Genomic DNA, 23592 nt, shown 5'->3' on the forward strand with positions numbered 1-23592 from the left:
TCAGTAGCCAGTTATTCCAATCTAGTTAATGAGTACTCCTTCTTTCCCCAAAGATTTTAAATGGCCTTTTCTGTTATATGCCTTCAATTCTTTTATTCATTATATACTTGAAAGTTATATACCACACTGTTTGTTATGTTTTGTTTTATATTTTGACTAGAGTTTTAGAATTGGTAAGAGAAATGTTCTGATTTATTGATTTTTTAAAAATAGGTGTTATTGGTCTTACATGTTTTCTTATATATTATTTTGAGATCACTTTACCATATGCTCTAAAAAATTATAATTAAATTTTAATTATGACTGCATTTAACTTATAGATTAATTTTGGGTTATATTTTGACCTTCATTAGACTTCATAATTTTCTTTTGGCTATTTCTTTATAACCTACGTACAATTCCTATAAGCTGTATTTTTATTGAGACATTTTTCTATTCTATACTAAAGGAGAAAATTGAAATAAAATTTGAAAAATAAATCACTAGCCCTATGCCTAAATTCATGACGTTCTAGTACATCATTTTCCAAAGTACAATTAACCCCTGAACAGTGGAGGGGGTGGTGGTTTAGGCATGCCAGCCCCCCCACCCCAGTCAAAAATACACATGTATTTTTTGACTCTTCAGAAACCTATCTATGTACAGTAATAGAACAGGGCAACACCTCTACTTGTCCAACCCCAAGTTAACAAAGCTGAATCCTAGAGTGACACTTGTTCCTTGCTCCTGTACTCAGGAAAGTGGGAAATCTTTTTACACATGGAATCTGAGAGAAGGCAGAGCACCTTTACCTGTCTGTCTAGGTTGCGAGCTCCATCAGAACCCCTTTATGAGGTTCTAACGCAGCTTCTGCTTACAGGAGATGCTGGGAGGTGGTGAGCTGCCATTCCCTGGAGGTATTGGTTCCCCCCTTTGGAGAGCTTTCAGCACCACGGACAGCACCACCATTGCTGTCCACTCTAAGTCTCAGGCTCCTGCTTGGTGTTCTTGTCCCTAATGTTCTGGACCTGTTACCCTGGGAGGGGGTGAGGGTGGAAGGCAGGTTATTCTGTGATCCTTGGCCAATTCTGGTCAGTGACTGGCCATGCTCCACCACTTCAGCAAGACTCTTTCCCCAGAGCTGGTTCCTTTGCACCTCCCAGTTCAAGACCTCAGTGAACCTAGCTTCCCCATAGATAGTAAATGGGGTGAGGAATGTCAGGAGCAGGCAAGAGCCCTGCTATTCCAGGCTTCTCTGCATCTTTCCTTTGCCTTCCCTTCTGAGTCACTGGGCGACTTCTACCTTATTTTTCAATCATAATATGAAATACATATTTATTGAAAAAAATCCAAATCAAATAAGTGTGTTCAAGGACCAGATGTACATTCTAAGAAATACTGTTTCCTCTGGATTATAGTGATAAAATGCCTTTAGTAATACTGAATTAAACAAAGTTACCAGATGCTTCATTAAGTAGGGCTTTGTGGAACCTTTACATGTTAATATATATTGCCTACCCATTTACTTTGAACAAATAGTTTTGTTCAAAGCATATGGTATACCAGTGCTCTGCATTGTGAATATGAATAACATTATGAAGATACAGGATTGGAGTGCCTGGGTAGCTCAGTCGGTTAAGCATCCGACTTCAGCTCAGGTCATGATCTCATGGCTCATGAGTTCAAGCCCCACATCAGGCTTTGTGCCCACAGCTCAGAGCCTGGAACCTGCTTTGAATTCTGTGTCTCCGTCTGTCTCTGCCCCTTCCCTGCTCATGCTCATGCTCTGTCTCTGTCTATCTCAGAAGCAAACAAACATTTAAAAAATTAAAAAAAAAAAATATAGGATGGATGTTTTTTAGTTTGAAAAATTCTTCACTAAGTAGATTAATAATACTTGTTTCATAATATGAGTGGTCAAAAAGCACAAATAAGGGGCGCCTGGGTGGCGCAGTCGGTTAAGCGTCTGACTTCAGCCAGGTCACGATCTCACCATCTGTGAGTTCGAGCCCCGCGTCGGGCTCTGGGCTGATGGCTCAGAGCCTGGAGCCTGTTTCTGATTCTGTGTCTCCCTCTCTCTCTGCCCCTCCCCCGTTCATGCTCTGTCTCTCTCTGTCCCAAAAATAAATAAACGTTGAAAAAAAAAAAAATTAAAAAAAAAAAAACAAAACAAAACAAAAAGCACAAATAAATTGAACACTTCCATTACTATAATAAATAATAATGCAGTCCATGAAGTACTGTAGATCCTGAGTACCTATTATAGAAAGTTGAATTATGATATTTATATAACAGGCAGATACTTTGTTTAATGTTTTAATATTTTAAGAATTGGTAAGCCACATAACAGTTCTAATTTGAAACTGGTCTCATTACTTTATGTTTACTTAGCATATGGTAGTTCTCATTAATCAATTCATTAATTTTTACCTTTCTCAAGATAAAAATCTAGTGAAGATGTTTATTCTACCCTAAAGCTACTTTTGTGGAAGATGTTTTGTTTTATTTATGTTTGTTGGCATTAATTTAACATATTAAAATAGATTTATTTTTGTGTGTATAAACTTTATTTGGTTATTAATTTGCTTAATGAAGCTAGTGTTAACCTGGTAAACTCATTATTTTTTAGACTTATTCTAGTTTTTTTCCTTCTTCACAAACACATTAAATCAGATGTTAAAAAACAAACAAAATGGCACTGCAGTAGCCATATTACAAGTGGAAATGCAAATCAAGAAATGTCTTTTTATTATTTTGTCACCCATAATATACTTAATATGTTACTTTATCTAAATCAGATTTTACTTTTCTGTTTATAGCTATAGGCTTAAAGTTATATGTTATAGGTCTTTAAGTAAAAGTTATATTTCAGTTTTAAAAACAGCTTTCTGTGTTGGAAAGAACCACCCTCCTTTTTTGACCCAGTTCTATCTGAGCTTTGTTATTTATTAATAAGTAGACATTTAAAACCAATCACCCTTTATACCACAGGCAAGGCGAATGATCATTTTTATATGTTCCTTTTTTCTTTAGAAACTGCCCTGGGTGCATTAGCAAGAGTCCTGAGAGAAGACTGGAAACAAAGTGTTGAGTTAGCTACAAACATAATTTACATCTTTTTCTGCTTTTCCAGGTAAGTATAAAAATTAGGAAATAAAAGTAAAAGTCTATCTCTGTTTCTCTGTCATTGGTTTGGATTGTAGATTACTGGTTTGCCCAGTCTTCCTGTGGGTCTGCCCATTATTTGCCTCTGAACTCTTACTCTCTTTCCCATTTTCTGTCCTTTCTGTTGTTCTTTCATTCAGTCTGTCCTAACCCATGCATGTACATGTATATACACACAAAGTAGAATAGTAAAATGGTTTAGAATGTAAGAGTATGGACTCTGGAAATGGATTTGAATCCAAGTACTGCTGTGTACTACCTCTGTGTTCTTGATTATATTACTTCTCTGTGCTTTAGTTTCCTCAGCTGTCAACTGGATAGTCATAGTAACACTGTTTGGGGATGGTTTTTAGAATAAAGCCTAACCCAGAGTAAGTGCCAGTAATGTTACTGTTATACATTATATGTACACACATATATATAACTGTTATGTATCCATATATGCTATTTATACATATATACTTTAGAAAGATGTTTATTGAGCTAGTGTGAAAAGTTTCTAGCCAATTTCCCAGAAAATTACTTGCATCTATTCCAAAAATGTGCCAGCATTAGCAAATAACTATTTATCGAATAAATACTTGTATGAATGAATTGTAGGAAACATATGTAAAAACCTGATTATTGATAATTTTGCTGGTCTATTCTCTGGTATCAATTTTATTCAGTATTAGTATTGTTACATTATTAGTTCTGTTATATGGTAGTCCGAAAGTTTATTTTGAGAGTATCTGAATAGTTAAAATGGTCGTTAATTACAAAAAAAAAAAAATGTGTTTTATTTCATTTCTAACTTAAAAATAATTTAATTTCAGGGAAGAGTTTTTTTTAAATTATATTTACAGCATATATTTAAAGTAATCTCATAATTTCATGTCTTTCTAGTATACTGTGGGTGTTTTCGTTTATTGAAATAAATATATCAAATTTATTTTCTACATTGACAAGTGTTTACCCAAAACAAATTTCCTGATTCTACAAATTGTATTGCTTTAAATACATACTAAAATCTCTTTTTTAAAGCTTTTCTCAGTTCCATGGACTTATCACTCACTATAAAATTGGAGCTTTATGTATGAATATCATTGATCATGAGTTAAAAAGACATGAGCTTTGGCAAGAAGAACTCTCTAAAAAGAAGAAAGCTGATATCCTTTTAGAATGGCTTTTCACCCCAGTGTTGTTGTTCTGAGCTTTGGGTAGGTGGGATAGTTTTGTTTTTTCTTGCCATTCACATTATTTGGAAAAATGAAAGAGTGTTGAAGGTTAAGATGAATATTGAAACTATCAGAGTGAATATAGTTTGACATATACTTTTTTATCTCTTTAAAACTTTGGTTGATAAGCTAGAAGGAGCAGATAATAGTGGTCTAGATCATTGAACTGTGAGTCTCCAAGTGGAGACTGAGATCCTTTGGTCAGCTGAAGTGTGGCTCACTGCTGTTGTTTATGTAATTCTGTCTATGTAATAAGGGGACTTTGATTGGAATGGGTATGAATTTGGTGAACATAGTTTTAAATTCTATTTTACTAATTAAGCACAAAAAGTCTTTTAATACATGCAAATTTGAGAGGCCTGCAGAATGATGGAACCTATGAAAGGAATCTTTAAAAATGACCTATTTTAACCTATCTTTCAGCACAGGAATCTTCTGCAGCCTTCCTTACAAATCAGTTATTTAGTATCTTCAACAATGTCACTGCTTATTGATTTAGTTCATTGTGTAGTTTGACATTCTATTTATTATAGTGTTCTTTTGCTTAGTGTACTAAAATCCACTTGTCAATAACTTCTATCCCTTGAATCCAGTCTTGCATACTAAAACCATATAGAATAAGGATGAAGTCTCTTAAACATCACTTTTCTTATATTTGAAGATATTTATCATATTGCCTCTACAGCTTAGTTTTTCCTAGATTGAAGGCCCTAGCTTATTCATATGGCTTATTCAGCAAGTCATGCTGGTAATTTTCCTTTGAACCCAATTTTTATTGGTCTCTTTTAAAAAGTAAAAGTATTATTCCTATTGTGAAGAATATCATATGTTTCTTACCTCTCCTTCATGGAATCCCCAAATACACTCTCTCACACACACAGGCTTTGACTTTTCCTAATTAGGGTCTTTCCACGTTTAGAAATTTTCTGTTGCTCTGTACTTCTGACATCTAGATTGGTGTTGACTTAAACTGTGTGGACAGCTCAGTAATCCTGGAGACTTCAGATCATTTCTGGAGTCACAAGTCTCCTGAATATGCCCAAAATTCCTTAAATAGAAGGGGTATGGAGAGAACCACTAATGGAACTTTTAACCATCAGTAATTTGTACTTTGTGATTGTTGGGTGACAGGAACTGATATCTTAGAATATACCGTATTCCTGTAAGTATTGGATACCATTGATTGTAAGATGCACTATTATTTATGAACCACTAAGAATGGAAAAAAATGCTTCAATTAAATTGTGACATGTCATGGATTATAAGACATCAAAATTTGGTTCGTTAACCCACTTGTTAATCTGTTGAAATTTAGGGACCTGTGCACGTACATAAGACATTTGCATAAAATTTCTGGGCATTCAAGTATTTGATGATACCCAAACATGTATTCATCCAAGATCTCTAAGAACATCCTTGAATGCTTGGTTAAGGAGTTCTAACACAATTATTGTACAGAGACAAACATTTTAGTTTCAAAACTGGTTAGAGAAAATAACTGGCTAACACTGCACATAAAATGTAATAGTACTATCCTTCATAATATTTTTCAGTAGATTTTCTTTGCTTCAGTGAATATGGATGATCCTTAACTTAAGTTGCTTACTTGATGAAGACCCTGAAAACCAGACCTTGAGAAAAGATTATGAAAAAACCTTTAAAAAATACCAGGGGCTTGTGGTAAAACAGGAACAGCTCTTACGAGGTATGATTTCCTAAGCAAAGAGAAACACAACAAAGTGCTGACTCAACATTAATTTTGTTCAATTTTTTTTGTCACATCAGTAAAGCTAATATCATAATAATTGAAAAATCTGTACATTTTCATATGTTACAAATTCTTTTGTTTTTAGCATGGGTAATGTTTTAAGTTTCGTTCCATTATTTTTTCACCAAAAGACCCTATTCAGCTCTTAAATGTATATACACTTATAATTCATTTATTCAGAGAGGATTTGTAATCCAGTACTTGTCCTTTTCAATAAGAATCTAGTCTCTCAAACACTAATATTAACTAATATTAGTTATAATAATACTAACATCTTATTTAGTAACTTTGTTGCTTTCCTAGGAAATTGATATAAAAATTTTCAAAATATTTCTCTTGATTAATAAAAAATAGTCTCTTTCTGAGGTTTATTGAGAGGTCTAACAATTCAGTAGTCTGGATTCACAGTCATTGATAAGATATAGTCTTAAGAAGGTTAGTGAGAATGATGTGGGGCTTTTAAGTATGCATTCCACCCCTGCTTTGTAGTTGACTATTGATTTTTTTTCCAGCCTTATTGAAATATAATTGACATATAACACTGTGTTAAGTTTAAGGTATACAATGTGATGATTTGGTACACACATATATTGCAAAATGTTTGCCACAATAAGGTTAGCTAACGTGTCCTTCACCTCACATAATTACCATTTTGTTGTTGTGGTTATGATGAGAACATTTAAGATCTATTCTCATAGTAACATTCAAGTATACAATACAGTATTGTTAACTATAGATACCATGGTGTACATTAGATTCCTGGAACTATTCATCTTTTGTTGACCAAGGTCTTCCCATTTCCCCCACAACACGGCCTCTGTCAAGCTTCAATCTGTTCTCTGTTTTTATGAGTCCAGTATTTTTAGATTCTACATGTAAGTGAGAACATACAAGATTTGTCTTCTTCTGTCTGACTTCACTTAGTGTAATACCCTCAGGGTCCATCTATGTTGTTGCAAATGGCAGAGTATCCTCCTTTTTTTATGGATGAATGATATTTCAGGGCATGTGTGTGTGTGTGTGTGTGTGTGTGTGCGCGCGCCAGCCACATCTTCTTTATCCATTCATCCATCAATGGACACTTCAGTTGCTTCCCTGTCTTACCTGTTGTGAAGAATGCTTCAGTGAACATGGGAATGCATAGATCTCTTGATTTTACTTCCTTTGGATATATACCCAGAATGGTATTGCTGGATTATATGGTAGTTTTATTTTTATATTTTTGAGGAACCTGCATATTTTCCATAGTGGCTGCACCACTTTATAGCCCTATGAACAGTGCACTAGGGTTCCCTTTTCTCTACATCCTTGCCAGCATTTATCTCTTGTCTTTTTAATAATAACCATTCTGACAAGGTATGAAGTGATCTGTCATTGTGATATGGATTTGCATTTCCCTCATAATTAGTGATGTTGAGCACCTTTTCATTTACCTATTGGTCATTTGTATCTCTTCTTTGGAAAAATGTCTATTCAGATCTTTTGCCCATTTTTAAATTAGATTTTTTTTTGGCTAGTGAGTTGTATGAGTTTCTTAAACCTTTTGGATATTAACCCCTTATCAAGTAGATGATTTGCAGGTATTTTCTCCCATTCTGTAGGTTATCTTTTCATTTTGTTGATTTTTTTTTTTTTTTTTTTTTTGCTGGGTGGAAGGTTTTAATTTGATGTAGTCCCACTTGATAATTGCTTTTGTTTCTTGTGATTTTGGTGTCATTTCCAAAAAGTCATTGCCAAGACGGATGTCAAGGAGCTTTTTCCCTATATTTTCTTTTAGGAGTTCTACAGTTTCAAGTCCTTAATCCTAATTTTATTTCAGTCCTCTTTCTTTTTTTTTTCCTTTGTAGTCCAGTTAATTTTTGTGAGTGGTGTTAGGGGTACCATTTCTTTCTTTCTTTCTTTTTTTTTTTTTTTGTATGTGAATATTCAGTTTTCCCAGCACAATTTTATTGAAGAAACCATCCTTTCCCCTATTGAGTATTCTTGGCTCCCTTATCAAATATTAGTTGACCCTTATGTGGAGATTTGTTTTGAGCTCTCTTCATTGATCTATATGTCTGTTTTTATGCAAATATCTTACTGTTTGATGGTCACTGCTTTGTAACATATTTTAAAACCAGAAAGTATGATGCCTCCAGTTTTAAACTTTTTCAAAATTACTTTAGCTATTTTGAATCATTTGTACTTCCATACAAAGTTTTGTACTTTTTTGTCTCCATTTTTGTGAAAAATGACATTGGAATTTTGGTAGAGAGGACATGGCTCTATAGATGTCTTTGAGTAGTATGGACATTTTAATGATAGTAACTCACCTGATCCTTGAACACAGTACATCTTTACGTGTATTTGTGTCTTCATTTTTTTTCATCAGTGTCTATTATAGTTTTCAGTGTATACGTTGTTCACTTCTTTGGTTAAATTTATTTCTAAGTATTTTATTGATTTTGATGCTATTGTAAATGAGACTTTTATTTCCTTTCAGATGGTTGTTAGTGTATAGGATTTTTGTGTATTGATTTTTTTTTATCCTGAAACCTTATTGAATTCATTTATTAGCTCTAACAGTTTTTTGGTATAGGCTTAAAAGATTTTCTGTACAAGATTGTGTCTTCAGCAAACAGAGACAATTTCATGTCTTCCTTTTCAGTTTGTATACCTTTTATTTCTTTTTCTTGCCTAAATGCTTTGGATAGTTTTTCCAGGACTATATTGAATAAAAGTGTCAAGATGAGCTTATTGTGAATCTTACAGTAAAAACTTTCAGAATATGATATTGTTAGTGGGATTTTCATATGTGGCCTTTGTTATATTAATTACTTTCTGTTCCTAAGAGTTTTATCATGAAAAGACGTTGAATTCTGTCAACTGCTTTTTCTGTATCTATTGAGATGACCATGTGATTTTCATCCTTTTTTGTGTTAATGTGATTGTATTTTTTGATTTGTGTATGCTGAACTATCCGTGCATTTATCCGTGGGATTTATCCCACTTAGTCATGGTATGTGATCCTTTTAATGTGCTATGCCTTCAGTTTGCTAGTATTTTATTGAGAATTTTTACATCTCTGTTCCTCAGGGATATTTGTCTATAGTTTTTTTGGTGTTTTGTTTTCCTTGTAGTGTCCTTATCTGGCTTAGATAAGGATATTTAGATACTTAGATAAGTACCCTTATCAGGGTAACTCTTCAATTTTTTGGAAGAGTTTGAGATGGATTGGCATTAATTCTTTAAATGTTTGGTAGTTGTCCATGTAGCCTTCTGGTCCTGGGCTTTTCTTTTTGCAAGGTTTTTGATTGCTGACTTAATCAACTCGTTATTGGTCTGTTCAGATTTTCTCCTTTATGATTCAGTCTTGATAGGTTGTATGTTTCTAGAAATGTATCCTTTATTCTAGGACATCCAAATGGCTTGTAATTGTTTATGTTAATCTCTTAAGATCCTCTATATTGCTATTGTATTCATTGCAGTGTCTTCACTTTCATTTCCATCTTTATTTCAATCCTTTTTTTTCCTTTGTAAGTCAATTAAAAGTTTGTCAGCTTTATCTTCTTAAAAACCCAACTCATAGTTTTGCTGATCTTTTCTATTGTTTTTCTATTCTCCATTTCATTTATTTTTGCTCTGATCTTTGTGATTTCCCTCATCCAACTACTTTAGGCTTCATTTGTTCTTTTTCTAATTCCTTGAGGTGCAAGGTTAGGTTACTCATTTATTTTTTGTCTTTTTTCTTTCTTTTTTCTTAATACACATTTCTCTTGGCACTGCTTTTGCTGCATACTTCAAGTTTTGTTATGGTATGTTTCATTTTGGTTAGTTTCAGGATATTATTTGATTTCCCTTTTGATTTCACCTTTGACCCATTGGTTATTCTAGAGTGTGTTGTTTAATTTCCACATATTTGTGAATCTTCCAGCTTTCCTTTGGTTATTGATTTCTAGTTTTAAGACATGATGGTTGAAAAAGATACTTGGTATAATAGCAACTTTGTAAAATTTGCTAAGACTGTTTTGTGACCTAACATTTGATCTATTCTAGGGACTGTTCCATGTGCACTTGAGAAGAATGTGTTCTCTGCTGTTGTTGAATGGGATGTTCCGTTTATGTCGCTTAGGACCATTTGTTCTAAAGTCTAGTTTATGTCTGCTTCCTTATTTATTTCTGTCTGAATGATATATCCATTGTTAAAAGTGTGGTATTGAAGTCCTGTAATGTTATTATATAGATGTCTCTTACTCCCTTCAGATCTGTTAGTATTTGCTTAATATATTTAGGTGCATCACTATTGGGGGCATATATATTTACAATTGTTATATCCACTTCATGAATTGACCCCTTTACCATTAAAAATGACTTTCTTTGTCTCCTGTTATAGTTTTTAAGTCTGTTTTGTCTGATACAAGTATAGCTACCATTTTTTTGTTTCTATCTTTTGGTTTCCTTTTACATGGAATATCTTTTTCCATCCCTTCACTTTGAGCTTATGGTATGTGCCCTCTCATATATCATGTTACTGATTAGCATCCTTTGATTTCTGCTTATAGAATTCCTTTAGCATTTCTTGTAAGACAGGTCTAGTGGTGATGAACTCCCTCAGCTTTAGTTTATTTGGGAAAGTATTTTGCTTTTATTTTTGAAGGACAACTTTGTTGTGTAAAGTATATTTGGTTGGCATTTTTTTTTTTCTTTCAGCACTTTGAATATATCATTCCACTTAACTCCTGGGCTGTAAGGTTCCTGCTGAGAAATCTGCTTATAGTCTTATGGGAATTCCCTTGTAGGAAATAATTTTTTTCTCTTCCTGCTTTTAAAATTCTCTCTTTGTCTTTGATTTTAAATGATTTTGTTATAATGTATCTTGTAGAACATCATCCTACACGTTCTAATGTAGTCTACATATTATAATGTATCTTATAGAACATTATTCTCCATGATTGAAATTTTGGGGTGAGTTATATCACGATGTACTTATCTCTCCCCAGATTTGGGACATTCTCAGCTATTATTTCTTTAAGTAAATTTTCTGCCCCTTTCTTTTTCTTTTCATTCTGGGACTCCAGTGATATATAGATTGTTTTTCTTAATACACAAGCTTTAGGTTAGCTCCTCCTGCTGTGCATCTTCATTTCCAATGCCCTGTGCACTTGCATTACCTGTGACAATACCATGCAGGCCAAAGAATACACATTTACAGCATAATTAGAGATTCATCCATCTTATATCCATAGTTCATTTCTTTTTATTATTAGGATGGTCTTTCATTCATTAAGGGCTAGTGGAATGTTTCCAGTTTGTTTTTTTTTTTTTTCAATTACAAATAACGTCGCTGTGGACATTCATGTGCAAGTATTCACATGGACATTTGCTTTCTTTTCCTAAGGTAAAATACTTTGTGATGGAATGCTGGGATCATAGGTGTATGTTTATCTTTCTAAGAAATTGTGAAATGGTTTTATGCATGATTGTACTATTTTATCTTCTCATAATCAGTACATCAGGGTTCCATTTGTTTCACATCCTCACCAACAGTTGATGTGGTCAATTTCGTTAATTTTAGCCATTTAAAAATGTATGCAGTGGTATCATATTGTGTCTTAATTTTCATTTTCATAGCAACTAATTGTATTAAACATCTCTTCGTGTGTTTATCTGTCATTTTGTATCTTCTGTTATATCATCTGTTAAATATTTTGTTTAATTTTTTTATTGGATTGCTCTCATTGAATTTTGAGAGTTCTTTATTTGCATTGGATACAAGCCTTTATCAGACTTATAATTTGCAGACATTCTCTCCCAGTTTTTTTGCTTATCTTTTTATTCTCCTAAGAACATTTTTTGGAGATAAGAATTTTTAATTAAAAAAATGTTTTTGATGTTTATTTATTTTAGAGAGAGAGAGAGAGAAAGAGAGAGAAAGCACAAGCAGGGGAGGGGCAGAGAGAGAGACACACACAGAATCCAAAGCATGCTTCAGACTCTGAGCTGTCAGCACAAAGCCCGACGTGGGGCTCGAACTCACAAACCATGAGATGATGACCTGAGCTGAAGTCAGATGCTTAACTGACTGAGCCACCCAGGTGCCCCGAGAATTTTTAATTTTTATGTAGTACAATTGATTTCATATTTTCTGAATTACAATTTTGGTATTGTATCTAAGGAATTCTTTTCTAACTGCTAAGATTTTATTCTATGTTTTCTTTTACAAGTTTTATGTCTTAGGTTTTTATAGTTAAGTCTAAAATACATTTTGAGTTAAGTTTTGTATGTGGAGTGAGGAATGGATCAAAGTTCTTTATTCTTTTTGCTTATACATATACAGTTATTCAAGCATTATTTGTTGAAAACATTATCCTTTTATCCTTTATCTATTGGATTTTTTTTCTATTTTTGTGAAAATCTTTTATCCATGTATGTGCATTCTCATTTCTAGATTCTACTTTGTGCTGCCCATCCTTTTTATAGATCTTGATACCAACAGCACAGTATCTTCAGTATTGTGGCTTTATAGAAAATATTAAAATGAAGTAGTATTAGGCCTCCCAATGTTTTTCTTTTCCCCAAAGGTGTTTTTGCTATCTAGGTATTTTGCATTTTCATATTACTTTATAAGCAGTGTATTCATTTCTACCAAAAAAAAAAATCTGGGATATTGATTCAGGCAGCATTGAATATATATATTAATTTGGGAAGATTAATAAGAAGAATCTTAACAATATGAGTCTTTTGACACAAGGATTTGTCTCTACATTTATTTAGATCTTCTTTAATATGTCATAGTGGTATTTTATTGTTTTCAGGTTTTTCATATCTTTTGTCAGATTTACCCCTAAGCACATTTCATATTTTTCTTGCCATTCTATATACTCTTTTTTTAAAAAATCTCAAGTTTTGATTATTTGTTGCTAGTATATATAAATATAATTGGTTTTTATATATTGGTTCTGTATTGCATAGCCTTGGTAAATTCATTTATTAATTACTTCTAGTAACTTTTTTTAAAGATTCCATTATATTTTCTATGTAGATGATTATGTTTTCTATAAATGAAAATAGTTTTATCTTTTCAAATCAGGAAACTTCTTATCATTTAGTTTCCTTGTCATTAATTGCATTGATTGATTTTTCAAATGCTATATCAACCTTGGACTCCTGTATTAAAATTCACTTGTATTATCCTTTTTATATATCAGTGGATTAAATTTACTAAAATTTTGTTTAGAATTTTTGCTTCTTTTTTTTTTTAAGTTTATTTATTTTTATTTTGACAGAGAGCAAATGAGGTACAAGTAGCAGGGGAGGGACACAGAGAAGGACAGACAGAATCCCAAGCAGGCTCTGCACTATCAGTGCAGAGCCTGATGTGGGGCTCGAACTCATGAACCATGAGATGATGACCTGAGCCGAGATCAAGAGTTGGATGTTTTAACTAACTGAGCCACCCAGGTGCCCCTAGAGTTTTTGCTTCTATATTCACAAGGGATATTTGTGTGTTGTTTTCTTTTGTTGTAAAAATTTCATGAAATGCTGGCTTCATAGGTTGAGTTGGGATTTATTCCATCCTATTTAACTTTCTAGGAGAGTATGTGCAGAATTGCTATCAATTCTTTAAAGGTTGGGTAAGATACTCCAGTAAAGCCATTTGAGCTCTTGAATTTTCTTTATGGGAAAATTTTAAGTTGCAAATTCAATTTCTTTAATAAGTACTGTTCACATTCTCTTTTTCTTCTTGAATGAGCTCTGGTAGCTTGAATCTTTAAAGGAATTTCTACCTTTCAGATTGTTTTATATTATTATTCCCTTATCTTATTAATACCTATAGAATCTATAGTGATATAACCTCTCTCAATGCAGAAATTGATGGTATGTCTTTTTTTTTTACTCCTGATCTTTCAAGTTGGAAGATTATCATTTTTTAATCTCAAAGAACCAACTTCTGGTTTCATTGATTTTCTGTACATGTATATTTTTTATTTCATTGATTTCTGTTCAGATTTTTATTATTTCCTTTTCTGAACTTATTTTGGGTTCAGTTTGCTATTCTTTTTGTAGTTTCTTAAGGTGGAAGTGGGATCATTTATTCAAGATCTTCTATACTAAAGGTGTGTAGGGCTATAAGTTTCTCTTTAAGCACTGTTTTAGAACTATCCCACAGGTTTTAGTATGTCCTGTTTTTATTCTCATTTTTATTCAGTTCAAAATACCTTTTAATTCCCCTTTTTATTTCTTCTTTGACTCATAGGTTGTTTAGAAAGGAGTTATTTTGTTTCCAAATATTTGGGGATTTCTCAGAGACCTTTGTGTTACCAATTTTGAATGTAATCCCATTGTCATTAGAGAAAATACTCTTTTTTAAGTTTTTATGCAAATTCCAGTTATCATACAGTGTATTATTATTTCAGTTATATAACAGTGATTCAGCACCTCCATATATCACCTGGTGCTCATCACAAGTGCATTATTTAACCTATCCCCACACCCACCTATTTAACCTGTCCCTCTATCCACCTCCCCTCTGGTAACCATCAGTTTGTTCTCTGTAGTTAAGAGTCTGTTTCTTGGTTTGTCTCTCCCTCTTTCTTTTCCCTTTGATCATTTGTTCTGTTTCTTAAATCTTACATGAGTGAAATCATATGGTATTCATCTTTCTCTATTATGCTTAACATTATATTCTGCAGCTCTATCCATGTCATTGCCAATGGCAATATTTCATTCTTTTTTATGGCTGAGTAATATTCCATGGTATATCTATACCACATCATCCTTACCCATTCATCAGTTAGTGAACACTTGGGGTGTTTCCATAATTTGGCTATTGTAGATAATGCTGCTATAAACATCAGGGGGCATGTATCCCTTTGAATTAGTATTTTTGTATTCTTTGGATAGTGCAGTTGCTGGATCATGGGGCAGTTTTTATTTTCAACTTTTTGAGGAACCTCCATACTGTTTTCCAGGGTGGCTGCACCAGTTTGCATTTCCACCAACAGTGCAAGAGGGTTACCCTTTCTCCACATCCTTGTCAACACCTGTTGTTTCTTGTGTTTTTTTATTTTAACCATTCTGATAGGTGCGAGGTGATATCTCAGTGTAATTCTTTTAAGTGTGTTTATTTTGAGACCGAGAGTGAGCAGGGGCGGGGCAGAGAGAGGGGGGATAGAGGATCTAAAGTGGGCTCTGCGCTGACAGCAGAGAGCCTGATGCGGGACTAGAACTCGAGAGCCGAGATCATGAACTCAGCCAAAGTTGGATACTCAACCGACTGAGCCACTCAGGTGCCCCTCAGTGTAATTTTGATTTGTATTTCCCTCATAAGGTGTGGTGTTGAGCATCTTTTCATGTGTCTGTTGGTTATTTGGATGTCTTCTTTGGAAAAATTTCTCATGTTTTCTGTCCATTTTTTACTTTTCTTTTTAATTTTTCTAATCACTAACTGAAATTGAGTCTTTTATTATGAGTTCAGGCTACAGATCCCCCTAAGATTAATAGGACTTGTAACTTCATTGCCGGTAGAAACGTCAGAAGTTTTCATATCACATCATAGTTGATGTAGATACCTTGAATTACCATTTATGTTCCTTAGTATTTAGAAAATTATGGCAATTATCAGATAAGCGTCTATATCTTGTTATTAAGTATGTCAGTAATGCAGCACATTTATTTCTGTATTGCAAATTGATTCTTTTTTTTTTTAAATATGAAATTTATTGTCAAATTGGTTTCCATACAACACGCAGTGCTCATCCCAACAGGTGCCCTCCTCAATGCCCATCATCCACTTTCCCCTCCCTCCCACCCTCCATCAACCCTCAGTTTATTCTCAGTTTTAAGAGAATAAAAACTTATTCTTATGGTTTGCCTGCTTCCCTCTCTGTAACTTTTTTTTTCCCCTTCCCCTCCCCCATGGTCTTTTGTTAAGTTTCTCAGGATCCACATAAGAGTGAAAACATATGGTATCTTTCTCTGTATGACTTATTTCACTTAGCATAACACTCTCCAGTTCCATCCACGTTGCTACAAAGGGCCATATTTCATTCTTTCTCTTGCCAAGTAGTACTCTATTGTATATATAAACCACGACTTCTTCATCCATTCATCAGTTGATGGACATTTAGGCTCTTTCCACAATTTGGCTATTGTTGAGAGTGCTGCTATAAACATTGGGGTACAAGGGCCCCTATACATCAGCACTCCTGTATCCCTTGGGTAAATTCCTAGCAGTGCTATTGCTGGGTCATAGGGTAGGTCTATTTTTAATTTTCTGAGGAACCTCCACGCTGTTTTCCAGAGTGGCTGCACCAATTTGCATTCCCACCAACAGTGCAAGAGGGTTCCCGTTTCTCCACATCCTCTCCAGCATCTATAGTCTCCTGATTTGTTCATTTTGGCCACTCTGACTGGCGTGAGGTGATATCTGAGTGTGGTTTTGATTTGTATTTCCCTGATAAGGAGCGACGTTGAGCATCTTTTCATGTGCCTGTTGGCCATCTGGATGTCTTCTTTAGAGAAGTGTCTATTCATGTTTTCTGCCCATTTCTTCACTGGATTATTTGTTTTTCGGGTGTGGAGTTTGGTGAGCTCTTTATAGATTTTGGATTCTAGCCCTTTGTCCGATATGTCATTTGCAAATATCTTTTCCCATTCCGTTGGTTGCCTTTTAGTTTTGTTGGTTGTTTCCTTTGCTGTGCAGAAGCTTTTTATCTTCATAAGGTCCCAGTAGTTCATTTTTGCTTTTAATTCCCTTGCCTTTGGGGATGTGTCAAGTAAGAAATTGCTATGGCTGAGGTCAGAGAGGTTTTTTCCTGCTTTCTCCTTTAGGGTTTTGATGGTTTCCTGTCTCACCTTTAGGTCCTTTATCCATTTTGAGTTTATTTTTGTGAATGGTGTAAGAAAGTGGTCTAGTTTCATTCTTCTGCGTGTTGCTGTCCAGTTCTCCCAGCACCATTTGCTAAAGAGACTGGTTTTTTTTTCCATTGGATGTTCTTGCCTGCTTTGTCAAAGATGAGTTGGCCATACTTTTGTGGGACCAATTCTGGAGTCTCTATTCTATTCCATTGGTCTATGTGTCTGTTTTTATGCCAATACCATGCTGTCTTCATGAGTACAGCTTTGTAGTAGAGGCTAAAGTCTGGGATTGTGATGCCTCCCACTTGATCATGGTGAATAATTCTTTTTACATGCTGTTGAATTCAATTTGCTAGTATCTTGTTGAGAATTTTTGCGTCCATATTCATCAGGAATATTAGCCTGTAGTTCTCTTTTTTTGCTGGGTCTCTGTTTTGGGAATCAAAGTAATGCTGGCTTCACAGAATGAGTCTGGAAGTTTTCCTTCCCTTTTTTATTTTTTGCAATAGCTTGAGAAGGATAGTTATTATCTTTGCTTTAAATGTCTGGTAGAATTTCCCAGGGAAGCCATCTGGTCCTGGACTCTTATTTGTTGGGAGATTTTTGATAACTGATTCAATTTCTTCACTGGTTATGGGTCTGTTCAAATTTTCTATTTCTTCCTGTTTGAGTTTTGGAAGTGTGTGGGTGCTTAGGAATTTGTCCATTTCTTCTAGGTTGTCTATTTTGTTGGCATATAATTTTTCATAGTATTCCCTGATAATTGCTTGTATTTCTGAAGGACTGGTTGTAATAATTCCATTTTCATTCATGATTTTATCTATTTGGGTCCTTTCCCTTTTATTTTTGAGAAGCCTGGCTAGAGGTTTATCAATTTTGTTTATTTTTCCAAAAAACCAACTCTTGGTTTCATTGATCTGCTATACATTTTTTTTAGATTCTATATTGTTTATTTCTGCTCTGATCTTTATTATTTCTCTTCTTCTGCTGGGTTTGGGGTATCTTTGCTGTTCTTCTATTTCCTTTAGGTGTGCTGTTAGATTTTGTATTTGGGATTTTTCTTGTTTCTTGAGATAGGCCTGGATTGCAATGAATTTTCCTCTCAGGACTGCCTTCTCTGCATCCCAAAGCATTTGGATTGTTGTATTTTCATTTTTGTTTGTTTCCATATATTTTTTAATTTCTTCTCTAATTGCCTGGTTGACCCATTCATTCTTTAGTAGGGTGTTCTTTAACCTCCATGCTTTTGGAGGTTTTCCAGACTTTTTCCTGTGGTTGATTTCAAGTTTCATAGCATTGTGGTCTGAAAGTGTGCATGGTATGATCTCAATTCTTTTATACTTATGAAGGGCTGTTTTGTGACCCAGTATGTGATCTATCTTGGAGAATGTTCCGTGTGCACTCTAGAAGAAAGTCTATTCTGTTGCTTTGGGATGCAGAGTTCTAAATATATCTGTCAAGTACGTTTGATCCAATATATCATTTAGGGCCCTTGTTTATTTATTTCTCTGTCTAGATGTTCTATCCGTTGTTGTAAGTGGAGTATTAAAGTCCCCTGTAGTTACCACATTCTTATCAATAAGGTTGCTTATGTTTGTGATTAATTGTTTTATATATTTGGGGGCTCCCGCAAAGACATTTGGGCATATAGACATTTATAATTGTTAGCTCTTCCTGATGGATAGACCCTGTAATTATTATATAATGCCCTTCTTTATCTCTTTTTACAGCCTCTAATTTAAAGTCTAGTTTGTCTGATATAAGTATGGCTACTCCAGCTTTCTTTTGACTTCCAGTAGCATGATAGATAGTTCTCCATCCCCTCACTTTCAATCTGAAGGTGTCCTTAGGTCTAAAATGAGTTTCTTGTAGACAGCAAATAGATGGGTCTTGGGTTTTTTTTATCCATTCTGATACCCTATGTCTTTTGGTTGGAGCATTTAGTCCATTTACATTCAGTGTTATTATTGAAAGATAGGGGTTTAGAGTCATTGTGAGGTCTGTAGGTTTCATGCTTGTAGTGGTGTCTCTGGTGCTTTGTGGGCCTTGCAACATTTCACTCACAGAATCCCCCTTGGGAGCTCTTGTAGGGCTGGTTTAATGGTGATGTATTCCTTCAGTTTTTGCTTGTTTGGGAAAACCTTTATCTCTCCTTCTATTCTGAATGACAGACTTGCTGGATAAAGGATTCTTGGCTGCATATTTTTTTCTGTTCATCACATTGAAGACTTCCTGCCATTCCTTTCTGGCCTGCCAAGTTTCAGTGGATAGGTCTGCTACTACCTGTATGTGTCTACCTTTGTATGTTAGGGCCCGTTTATCCCTAGCTGCTTTCAGAATTCTCTCTGTATCCTTGTATTTTGCCAATTTGACTGTGATATGTCGTGCAGAAGATCGATTCAAGTTATGTCTGAAGGGAGTTCTCTGTGTCTCTTGGATTTCAATACCTGTTTCCTTCCCCAGACCAGGGAAGTTCTCAGCTATGATTTGTTCAAGTACACCTTCAGCCCCTTTCTCTCTCTTCTTCTTCTTCTGGAAATCCTATGATACGGATATTGTTCTGTTTGATTGCATCACTTAGTTCTCTAATTCTCCCCCTCATACTCCTGGATTTTTTTATCTCTCTTTTTCTCAGCTTCTTCTTTTTCCATAATTTTATCTTCTAATTCACCTATTCTCTCCTCTGCCTCTTCAATCCATGCTATGGCCACCTCCATTTTATTTTGCACCTCATTTATAGCATTTTTAAATTAATCATGAGTATTTTTTAGTCCCTTGATCTCTGTAGCAATAGATTCTCTCCTGACCTCTATGCTTTTTTCAAGCCCAGGGATTAATTTTATGACTATTATTCTAAATTCTTGTTCCATTATATTGCTTAAATCGGTTTGGATCAATTCATTAGGTGTCGCTACTTCCTGGAGCTTCTTTTGAGGAGAATTCTTCCGTTTTATCATTTTTGCTACTTTTCTGTCCCTTATGCATTTTAAAAAGCTTGTATGCTGTACACCTGTGAGCACTGCTATATTAAAGGAGGGTCGTACACTGTCCAGGGCCTGGCCCTTCAGGAAATGTTTTTTCGGGAATTGTTACTTGGTCTCTGTTGTTGTGACTTTGGTTATTTTATTATCCTACTCATAGTAATATTTTGTACCCTCCACCAGGTGTGCTTTGATTTGTTCCTTGGAGTAGTCCTGTAAAGGAAAACATATAGACAAACAGGAGACAGAAACACGCAAACACACAAACAAATAACACAAATAAACAAGAACAAAACGCTAAAGACTAAAAACAAAACACTGACTACAAGTAGAGAAGAGGGTGGAGGCGGTGCTGATGGAAGAGCATATATAAGGAGAGAAATGACAGGGGCAGGGTGGGGAATTCATGTTGATTAGGCAGAGAGACTAAAAGGCTTAACCCAGAGAGAGAGAAAGGAAAATAAAGGAGGCAGGGAAAATGAGACGAGATAAAATTACCCAGACAGAGAAACTGTATGGCTTGATTAGACAGACCAATAACCAGAGTAACCAGCCTAGGGGAAGGAAGAGATAAGGAGGGGAAATGGCGCGGTGGGGGGGGGGGGGGGGTGGCGGGTAGAATATATCTATATATCCAGAATTGACCTAGAGTTAATCCAGGCAATGCTGCATCACTTGTTGGGAGGAGCTGTCCACAGTGTCTGTGCTGCTCAGGTGGTTACACAGTTATCCACTGCAAGGGGGTGTGGTTTGGCGTATTCTGAACCCACCTCCACTGTGGGCCCCAGGAGTGATCCCTGAGGCCCCACTGTGGTGGTGGTGGTGGTGGTGGTTTGGTGCGGGGGTGTGGGGGGATGTCGCGGGAGAGGGGGTATGGTGATCTCCCAGTCTCTTCTCCACAGAGCCAGACCCGGTAGAGTCCATTTGAATCGTCCTCACCGTGCCCTGGGGTGCAGACGGGGCTGTCCTTCTCACTCCACCAACTCCCCTGACCCTGTGCTTGGCTAGGATTCAAAGTCGCCCCAGCTGGCTTGTTCTGTGCCACTGCGCTTCAGGGAAGACCGACTTCTATTGCGGACTGAGAGCTGTCGCCCTCACCACGAGCCCCCTGGTGGCGGATGCAGGCAGCCTTTGTCTTTTACCAAAGCACTCCAGGGAAACGGCCACCTTATCCTCCTGCAGACTGAGCCCTTAGCTCAGCCACTGTTCCGGGGGTGGCGGAAGCAGGCAGGTTCTGTGCTGTCACGCAGCCTTCCAGGGAGGGAACCACTTTCTCCAGCTGCAGACTGAGCCTCTGATCTACCACTGCACCCAGGGCTGGCTCCCCTCCTCCCCAGGTGCGTGAACAGGGAGCCAGGCCTCAGTCTGAAGAAAGCCCAGCAGTTAGAGATGGGATCCCTCTCAGCCTCAGTCCAAGGTCTTTCTCCTGTCCAGTTACAGTCCTGCACTTCCCTAGCCGCTCTTTCTCTTCCTTTTGTTTCTCTGCAGAAGGGGGTCCCTCCCCTCCGTGCCCACGTGGCCTTTTTTTTTTTTTTATCTCCCCCGGTTCGCAGTTACCCACCTATCTTTTTTCCTGCTTTCCCATTTTCTTCCTAATAGTTTCAGTCTCTTTTCCTCCCAGGCTCTGGTGTTCAAAGAGAGACGTGGGACTTATGGATCCTCCTACTTCTCCACCATGTTGGCCCAGATCCTCCAGTCTTTATTTTAAAGTCGTTTGTCCAATATAAGTATTGCTACTCTGGCCTTCTTTTGACATCCATCTGCATGATAAATCTTTCTCCATCCCCTCAACTTTCAATCTGGAGGTGTTGTCAGGTCTAAAATGAGTCTTTTATTGGCGGTATATAGATACATCCATTCTTATACTCTGTATCTTTTGATTGAAGCATTTCGTCCATTTGTATTCAAAGTAATAATTGATATGTATTTATTGCCATTTTATTACTTGTTTTGTCATTGTTTCTGGAGATTTTTTGTGATCCTTTCTTGTATTTCTCACTTTTGGTTTCTCCTTTGCACTCAAAGAATCCCTTTTAATGATTCTTGCAGGGCTTGTTTAGTGATCCTGATCTCTTTTAGTTCTTGTTTGGCTGGGAAACTCTTTATCTCTCCTTATATTCTGAATGATAGCCTGGCTGGATAGAGTATTCTTGGATGCATATTTTTCCTATTTGCACTTTGAATATATCATGCCACTCCCTTCTAGCTTTTGTTTTGTTGAGAAATCATGCCACTCCCTTCTAGCTCTAAGTTTTGTTGAGAAATCTCTAGCTACCCTGATGGCTCTTCTCGTAAAGGACGGACTTCTTTTGCCTTACTGCTTTTAAGATTTTTTTCTTTTATCACTGTATTTTATATATTTAATTTTTTTTTTAATTTTTTTTTTCAACGTTTATTTATTTTTGGGACAGAGAGAGACAGAGCATGAACGGGGGAGGGGCAGAGAGAGAGGGAGACACAGAATCGGAAACAGGCTCCAGGCTCCGAGCCATCAGCCCAGAGCCCGACGCGGGGCTCGAACTCACGGATCGCGAGATCGTGACCTGGCTGAAGTCGGACGCTTAACCGACTGCGCCACCCAGGCGCCCCTATATATTTAATTTTAATATGTCTCAGTGTTGGGTCTGCTTTTGTTGATTTTGATAAGAGTTCTCTGTGCCTCCTGAATCTACATGACTGTTTCCTTCCCCCAGATTAAGGAAGGTTTCAGCTATTACTTCTTCAAATAAATTTTCTGCCCCCTTTTCTCTCTCTTCTTCTGGGATGCTTTAATACAAATGTTAGTATGTTTGATGGGGTCACTGAGTTCCCTAGTCTATTCTTGTGTTGCATAATTCTTTCTCTCTTTTCTTCTGCTTCATTATTTTCCATTATTTTGTCTTAGGTCATTAATTCATTCCTCTGCTTCTTCCAGCCTGCTCTTCAGTGCATCAAGCCTGTTTCCAATCTTGTTTATTGCATTCTTTGTCTCTGATTAATTCTTTTTAACTCTTTTATGTCTGTTGTAAGGGTTTCACTGATATTTTCCATTCTTTTCTCAAGCCCAGTGAATATCCTTATAATCATTGCTTTAAATTCTCCATCAGGCATGTTACTTATATCTGTTTTGCTGTGACCTTGTCTTATTCTTTCATTTGGGATAAGTCCTCCATTTTGGCATTTTGTCTAAGCCTCTGCCTTCTTCTATATATTAGAAAAGCCAGTTCCTCTGTTCCTCTTTTCCTGAAAATAATGGCCTTATAATGAAGAGGGCGTGTAGTGCCCAGGGCCTGGCACTTCAGGGAGTGTCTTTGGTATGTGATGCATGTGCTCTGCTATTATGTTTTGGCTGTTCTGTTTTTCAGACCACTTGTCTGTAGAGGCTTTCCTTGCCTGCAGTGGTAGTGTCTGGTACCTCACCTGAATGTGGCAAGTTTTAACTAGATGTGCTGCGATCTGCTTGTGAAATGAGACCTGACACCAACTCCACCAGAACTGAGGCCCCTGCAGAACTCTCTGGTCAGGAGTGTGTGAGCAGGAGTTTGTGTGGGTCTTCTGCAGGAGGGGCCCCGATGCTGCACTGGGCTGTGCTGGAACTGAAAAGCAAGGTTGACTGATGTGGGCAGTTCCACTGGACCACAGTGGGGTGGGGCCTGGTTTGTGC

The 23592-nt window shown here is 36.2% G+C and overlaps 1 protein-coding gene across 2 annotated transcripts in view; it reads left to right on the forward strand.

Annotated features, from left to right (window-relative positions):
- Nucleotides 1–23592, forward strand: part of KIFAP3 (kinesin associated protein 3) — a 177274-nt gene that overhangs the window by 37708 nt on the left and 115974 nt on the right. For both annotated transcript variants that reach the window (XM_086693965.1, XM_025926270.2), the window contains 3 exons: nucleotides 3013–3112; nucleotides 4168–4292; nucleotides 5968–6066. In XM_086693965.1, coding sequence (XP_086550091.1) covers nucleotides 3013–3112; nucleotides 4168–4292; nucleotides 5968–6066 — 324 coding nt within the window. The remainder of the gene's footprint in view (nucleotides 1–3012; nucleotides 3113–4167; nucleotides 4293–5967; nucleotides 6067–23592) is intronic.

The sequence above is a fragment of the Puma concolor genome, chromosome E4 (assembly GCF_028749965.1).
Source record: "Puma concolor isolate L17-30 chromosome E4, mPumCon1.1.hap2, whole genome shotgun sequence".
In the NCBI taxonomy this organism is placed as follows: Eukaryota; Metazoa; Chordata; class Mammalia; order Carnivora; family Felidae; genus Puma; species Puma concolor.